Consider the following 7,273-nt stretch of genomic DNA (forward strand, 5'->3'; position numbering starts at 1 on the left):
GTCGGTTTTCGTAAGAGTGGTTTTTCTAAGATTCCAACGCGGGATCCTCCGCCGTATCGGAGCGGAATCGAAGATAAGGGAAACAGAATAGAATTAAAGAAGAGGATAGGGTCGGAGAGAGAACAACAAAAGAACACAAAAAGAGATTGTACCGACGAAAGGTTGAAAAGCCCTGACCCTAAGAAATCGAGAACTGCTGGGGTACGAGTACGAGACACCTAATTCGTTTGAATTGTCAAGAGCGCAAATTAAACCCAATCCAGGGGGTCTTTTTTTCTTTTTTTTTTTTCCTCCGCCCCGGGCTCCACCGCCAACACAGCCATTCAGCGCTTGACGGAATCCCGCCCATATGTTGGGTCGTCTCTTGAATCTTATCGTCATCCTTTACTACTACTAACTCGTTCTTAAACATTATTTGGTACACAGCCAGGTTCCCGCTGCAAGGTCAGGTTGTATTCAATGCAACAGTTGCAGACCGCTATCATAATCCACAAATGTCACCGTTGTCGTCTCGAAATCAAATATTCTGACGCCAAGACTCCTGAAAGTCGACCAGTCCCACATGCGATCAGCGGTATTCTCTTTGATGTGGAATTGGACCGAGGATGAGGCGCTTAACCGGACAAAGTGGAAATCTCGACTACTCAGTTGAACTCAACCATCTCGAATCGAAGCGATTTATTCTTTCCACCCACGTATCATCATACCCTTACTTCAGTGGTCTGAGCGGCTTAAGCAAGATCAACTACGGAGTAAAGTCCATTTATATACATGACTCCCCTCTCAGGTTGACCACTATGGCGACTGAGAGTATCGTTCGGACACGTTTAAAACTGCTTTGTTCTTACAATGAGGATAGTAAATCTCGAGGTGCAGAACCCTATCGCAGTAGACGACGCTGAGCGGGAGCCTTAGTATGCGTCAATCTACCCATAAGCCCGATGTAGCCTCAGCCTCAGCCTAGTTTTATGTGATTTTCAGAGTCTATTTAGCTGAAGGAACAATAGATAAGCCTTCGCAAGAAGAGGCTACTACGTCGGATGGATATCATGGCATCGGCTGGATTTCCTGCGAACGTCAATGGTGGTACCTTCGGTTCAGTAGCCGCCGCCGATATTCAGAAACTCTTGCGTACGAATGATTGTGGTGGAGAGCGATTACGGTCACACAGCGGACACCAGGTGCGGCATATAGAAACCTCGCAGAGATGGGTTTAGACTGATGGCCCAAGTCTGTTGCACAGGCATGCAATCGGGCATTGATTTGCCGTTTGGATCTAGATATTATTGCCAGACAAATATCACCCCACGAATAAGAGTTAAAGTACCCAGCTGGAAGAGTCCTGGGTGGTTCGTTCCAAGGGTGCGTATGCATTGCTCCTGCATTGAATCGATGCATGGGTGTCTTAAGAGCAATGTCAATTGAATTTGCAGTTTTTTGCACCTGTGCCCCAGAAGAGCCTATTCTCTCTCACCTTTTTACCTAGATACAGACTAGGACGACCCTTTGCATCGTCATGATCCATGACATGGCTCAGTCCGAGTGGTATATATTGCCCTAAAAGAACAGGAAACTGGCGGGGTTCACGTATGGACAGAGCACTCAGAGGGCCAACCTATGAGGATAAAACGGCGAAGGAGATCACTTGGACTCGGCCCTAAACCGCTCCGATTAACCCCGGTTCTGGGGTGCAAAGTGGCGCCGACTCAGTATGCCACCGCTTTATCTGACAGTGATGATGCGACTATCTCTACTAGAGTAAATGTGCTCCGTGTTATTTCCTACCATCTCTACACAAGGCCGTGGCCGTGGCTGTCGATGGGGTTCCGGCTGTGACAGTTCAGACGTCGTCGAACGAAGTCATTCATATCTCTAAGCTACTAAAATTCTTTGGGGTTGGAGACAGACTAATGCTGAAGAACGTCTCTAGAACCGACATGTGAGTAGACTGGCTGTCCCTTTGAAAACGGCAAAAGACCGCAAATGTGGCTTGTGGAATATTCAGACTCTCTTTTTAGTCGCAGCAACAGCCACAATCCCTCTAGGGATCCAGACGGCAAGGTCTACCATGGATCATGAACTCCCCATCCACGAATGACATATCAAAATCATGGCATTGTAGGTTCAGACTCAGATCCGCTGCCCTGATTTCCAGGCGTAGCTTACATCATGAAGGAATCGGACTGTGCCAGTAGCCATACACCTTGATGGGGCCATGTATAGATGCCCTATTCAAAGTGGTATATGATTCGTAGTAATCCATGCGCCTCGAAAGCATGTTGGCCGCATATTTTCTTACTCCAGGCAGAGGAAAGCGACGATGACGATTAGACCAAAGTGCAGAGGTACAACAGCCTCTGTTCAAGTCAAAATCGTGATAAAAGTGCGTGAAGCGTTCCAGAGACAGTCCTTTCCTGCCGTCTCTCGGACTGAATGCTCACCTATGATGGAATTCACATCATTGCTGCTCCAAGAAAACCCTAAAGAAGTGCTTCAAACGGACGTTCTCCAGCTAGGAGGGTCTGCAGCACTTTTAGGGATTATTCTGCATACAACCATCTTCCGCACATCCTTTTGTGTGGAAAATCACATCTATAATCTACTGGCGCTCTACGCCGCGACTGTTATATCTTTATTCTATACATACTTTACGATCACGGTGCTCTCTCCAATGCAAGTTCTAGGCAGAGTTACCTTACTCACCACTTTGTTCAACACCAGCCTCATTAGTAGTATTAGTATATACCGATTATTCTTCCACCGACTTCATCCTTTTCCCGGGCCCTTCGCATGCAAGCTCACCCGTTTCTACAGCGCTTTCTTAGCGGCAAAGAATATCCAATACAATGTGGAACTTAAAAAGCTCCACAAGCAGTATGGCGATTTCGTCCGCACAGGTAAGCTACTCTGACTAAACATCCACAAAAGCTGCTCTAACCAGGAACCATGCCAGGGCCCCGTGAGATCTCCATCCTCCGAAATACGGCACTACCCATAATCTACGGTCCCCATACTAAATGTCGCAAGTCAACCTGGTACGGGCACTTGAATGTAGATCATACAAAAATATGCATGGCTTTAAGCCGTGACTTCAACGACCATCGGCGACGAAGAAAGGCGTGGGACCGAGCCTTCAGTATCAAATGTTGGTCAATCCCGCATCCACAGATAGTAAATATGCCACTCTAGTCCTATACTAAAGAACAAGTAATAGCCCTCAGCGTCTACGAACCCCGTGTCATAGCGCAGGCGAAGAAGCTCATTGCCCAGATCGAAGCCAACCAAGGAAAGTCGCTTGATGCAACCACCTGGTCTATGCTTTACACCTTCGATATCATGGGGGACGTCGGGTTTGGTAACGACTTTGGCAATCTCACAACTGGGAAAGCACACCCTGCTATCAACGCTGTTCGTGACCATATGCGCTTCATTGCTGTCGCGGGCCATCTTCCGTGGCTTTTGAATATGCTTGGTAAGATACCAGGCGCGGCGGCTGGGTATCAGGGTTTCTTCAAGTGGTGCACTGATCAGGTTGAAAGCAAGCGCAAGGTATCAAATCCTCCTTATTCTTCTGGTTTGGCTGTAGATTGATTGTGCATGGGACTAAAGTATAAGCCGATTTAACGCAACAGAGTTGGGACCACGAGAAATATCCCCAGGACATCGTTTCCTGGATCTTGAAAGCTTTCATAGACAACGACGTGTCGGCCCCACCGTCCGAACCAGCTCTTCATGACGACTCGCGGGTGGTGGTGATTGCAGGCAGGTACGTATTTATGCCTTTCCTTTCTTTGAAATGGAAGTTTGCCCCCAAACCTAGCACATCTAACCCATCAGAACCAGCGACACAACCGCCTCAGCCCTAGCAAACACCATCTACTTCCTCGCCAAGCATCCTCAAGTCCTCCAAAAACTCCAAACCCAACTGGACAGTGCAATGCCCAACGGCCCCCAAAGCTGGACCTATGACAAGACCAAACCCCTAACCTACATCGACGATATAATCCATGAAAGCCTTCGTCTGCGGCCCCCCGTCTCAAGCGGTGGATACCGCGTAACATCCTCCAAGGGCCTCCAGATCGACGAAGTCTTCATCCCAGGAGATGTTAATGTGTTCGTTCCACCGCAGCTCATCCAAACAGACGAACGATACTACAAATTTTCTAAGCAATTTATCCCCGAGCGATGGGGTGAAAAGAGGGTCGAGTGGGGGACTGACAACGCACCTTATTTTCCGTTTTCTTTGGGTGAGTTTTTATTTATTCCCTTGATTCGTGGCCGTCACGCTTCTATACGATGTGGAGTATACGATGCCAGGCGTAGATACAGGTTATTGACACTGGAATTCCTATAGCAGTCTACGGCTGCGTAGGGAAGAATCTAGCTCTGCTTAGTCTCCGCGTGGCCGTATCTACCCTGGCACAGCGTTACGATATCAGGTTTGCGCCTGGTGAGACTGGAGAGGCGTTTTGGAATGATGCGTTGGATACATTTACCACCTTTCTGCCACCTTTGCACGTTGTGTTTCAGCCGAGGAAGTTGTGATTACCAGACTTTTCTTGAACATCCTTCATGTTTGATATTTGTGGGTGGGGGTTTGTGATTTTGGCCCTAAAAGAACAGGTGTCAATCACATAGGTCAAGTCCCTACACCTCAAGTCCATATCGTTATCTCTTACCTCCATATGTGTACTACTCGTATCTATAAGACCACATAAGACCACCCATTAAGAAAGAAAAGCGGCTCTTCAGCACAGACCATCTTGGCCCTGCGGGAATAGATTCTCCGATACGTCGGGATGAAACGTCTTGAAATGCAGCCAAGAAACCGACTTATTGGCGCTGAGGAGAAAGACAAGGCCCGAATCGTTTCAAGTCGGCTTCCCGAAGTGTGACGGCAACGGCCTGCTACTGTCGTGCTATGGCAGGTTTGAGTCGGACTTGCTTGATCCATCACAGAGTGGCTTGTTGTATAGATGGATTCTTATGTTAGTTCAGTTGGTTGGTATATGTGGTTCTATTCGAGAATATTTGGATATGTTTGTTTGTAAGATGTATTGTTGAGCTGGGGAGATAGTGGTTCCTTTGTGAAGGGAAAAGGTATTCCATAGCTATAATGTTGGGGTTCGTTGTATTACTTCCGTTCATTTTGTACACAAAAGACAGTTTTAAACGGTTGAGAATAATTAGTATAAAAAAGACACGAGTGAATTAGAAGCTATCACATAGAAACACTAGGTATCAAGGCATCATCGTTCTCTCGTAAACATGAACTAATTAAGTCACACATGTTCATAACAAGCCCACATAGAAGGGGAGTTTGTTAGATTGGTATATAGGCGAGTGATTAAATATTTTCTTTCAGAATTCAACCCCGAACAACCAGTACTTCTGATCCTCATCATCCAATTATGCGGTCTCAGAATGCTGGACGGTACCGCCGACCTTCTTCTCCTCGTCGAAGCCGACCTGTTCCAGGGTGGCGCCGCGCGAGAATTCGTTCTTGGTCTTCCAGGCGGGAATACCGATGTACGGAAGGCCGGTGGGGTCGGTGAAGATGGCCTCGACGTCTTCCAGAGTCTTACCAGCGGTTTCAGGGAACATGAAAAACACATGGACGAACATGGCCGTACAGAAGACACCGAAGACGATGTAGACCTGCCACTTTATGTTCTCAAAGGCAGGGGGGACGAACCAACCCAGAGCGAAGTTGAAGGCCCAGTTAAACGAGGTGCACAGAGCGTTGGCCTTGCCACGGACACGCAGAGGGAAGAGCTCGGGGGGGTACACCCACGACGCGGGGCCCCAGGTGATGGCGTAGGAGGCGACGAACAAGTAGGTGCACGCAATGACAGCCTTGGAAGGAGGGCCGGTGATCTCCCAGGACTCTGCGGGTGTTCCATTGAGACCGCCCGGGGGAGCGGCATGGCCGTGTGCGGCCATCAGACCAGCATTGGCGTACATCCAGGTCGCCATGAGGGCCGCACCAATAAGGAGAGTGGGACGGCGACCCCAGCGATCCAGCCACAGGATAGCAGGGATGGTCATGAACACGTTGATCACATATTGAATACTGGAAGACACCAGAAGGTTGTTACCATTCAACCCGGCCATCGCAAACACATACGTAATGTAGTACATCATCACGTTCATGCCTGTAAGCTGGGACCAGATTTGCGTAAAGACACCGACGTGAGTACGGTTGATCATGTTCGGCTTGATGAGCTCCATGAAGCTCACGTCGGCATTCTCACGTTCAAATTCACACATGCCCTTAATCTCCTCGAATTCGCTCTGGACAAAAGGAGAGTCCGGGTCGCCGTGACCATGAACCAAGGTAAGGACAGCATGGCACTCCTCCCAGCGGTCCTTACGGGCCAGCCAACGAGGAGACTCAGGAAGCAACATCATTCCAAGGAAAAGAAGGATGGCAGGAATCATCTGCAGACCCCAGGGAATCCGGAAAGCGGCGGTGCCCTTGATAAAGCTACATCCATAAGAGATGCTACAGAGGGATCAACGGTTAGTCTGGAGACAGTAGTGGGGAGTTCCGTGACTAGACTTACTAGAACATGATCAAGATACCCCACGTGATGGCCCATTGCTGAAGACCAACAAGACGACCACGCTTGGTAGGAGGGGCCTGGATGAGGGGTCAGCAAGTTGGCAGGAGTCAAAGGTCAAGGCCATAGTAGATACTTACGATCTCAGAGATGTAGACCGGGACCTGAGCGGAGCAGATACCGACACTGAAACCGTTGATGATACGACCAACAATCAACATGGGAATGTTCTGGGCGGCGCAAACAAGAATACATCCAATGCACCTAGTCAACGGTTAGGAAAGTCCCAAACGGGCGGAAATATTTGTCGGCTTACCAAATCACGGAACCAATCATGATTGACTGCTTACGACCGAGCATATCAGACAGGTATCCAGAGCACAGAGCACCTAACCAGGAGCCACCAGCCATGGCTGCCGTGATACCACCCTGGGTCATTGTGTCGGGGCCTCCACATTCCTTTTCACCGTTCTCATTGATCGTCACACTTCCTCCGTTGTTGAAATAACACTTATAGGTGTTTGTACCGATAATCGCAGACATGGACGAGATATCGAAACCGAAAAGACCACCGCCGATAACGGCGATGGCCGCAATGACATAAATATTGCCAATGGCCATCTTGAAGGCAAGACGTACCTCACCACTCCACTCTAAGCAGGATGGGGTAGACGGCTACCTGATGAAGACAGAAGCCACAGAAGAGGGAG

The 7,273-nt window shown here is 48.7% G+C and overlaps 2 protein-coding genes across 2 annotated transcripts; one reads left to right on the forward strand and one right to left on the reverse strand.

Annotated features, from left to right (window-relative positions):
• Positions 1–2,320: 2,320 nt before the first annotated feature.
• BDV38DRAFT_286723 (cytochrome P450) lies at positions 2,321–4,545 on the forward strand (the record flags this gene model as incomplete). Its single annotated transcript, XM_032060734.1, has 6 exons — positions 2,321–2,897; positions 2,954–3,145; positions 3,215–3,549; positions 3,633–3,766; positions 3,844–4,247; positions 4,355–4,545. 6 exons carry the CDS (start codon positions 2,321–2,323, stop codon positions 4,543–4,545), a joined length of 1,833 nt encoding a protein of 610 aa, XP_031909602.1.
• Positions 4,546–5,181: 636 nt separating this feature from the next.
• BDV38DRAFT_183532 (sugar porter family MFS transporter) lies at positions 5,182–7,273 on the reverse strand. The gene is made up of 4 exons (XM_032052126.1): positions 6,880–7,273; positions 6,704–6,827; positions 6,567–6,643; positions 5,182–6,505 (listed from the first exon to the last, which is right to left on the reverse strand). The coding sequence occupies exons 1-4, from the start codon at positions 7,182–7,184 to the stop codon at positions 5,410–5,412; spliced, it is 1,602 nt and encodes a 533-aa protein (XP_031909603.1). The 5' UTR covers positions 7,185–7,273; the 3' UTR covers positions 5,182–5,409.

This window comes from Aspergillus pseudotamarii (genome assembly GCF_009193445.1).
Source record: "Aspergillus pseudotamarii strain CBS 117625 unplaced genomic scaffold BDV38scaffold_65, whole genome shotgun sequence".
In the NCBI taxonomy this organism is placed as follows: domain Eukaryota; kingdom Fungi; phylum Ascomycota; class Eurotiomycetes; order Eurotiales; family Aspergillaceae; genus Aspergillus; species Aspergillus pseudotamarii.

Excerpts from the sequence above, each read along its gene's own strand:
- BDV38DRAFT_183532 (XM_032052126.1), bottom strand. The coding sequence starts at position 7,184 with ATGGCCATTGGCAATATTTATGTCATTGCGGCCATCGCCGTTATCGGC. Across the intron at positions 6,828-6,879 it reads ATGATTGGTTCCGTGATTTG|GTGCATTGGATGTATTCTTG; the intron begins GTAAGCCGACAA and ends ACCGTTGACTAG. Across the intron at positions 6,644-6,703 it reads CGGTCTACATCTCTGAGATC|GCCCCTCCTACCAAGCGTGG; the intron begins GTAAGTATCTAC and ends CCCCTCATCCAG.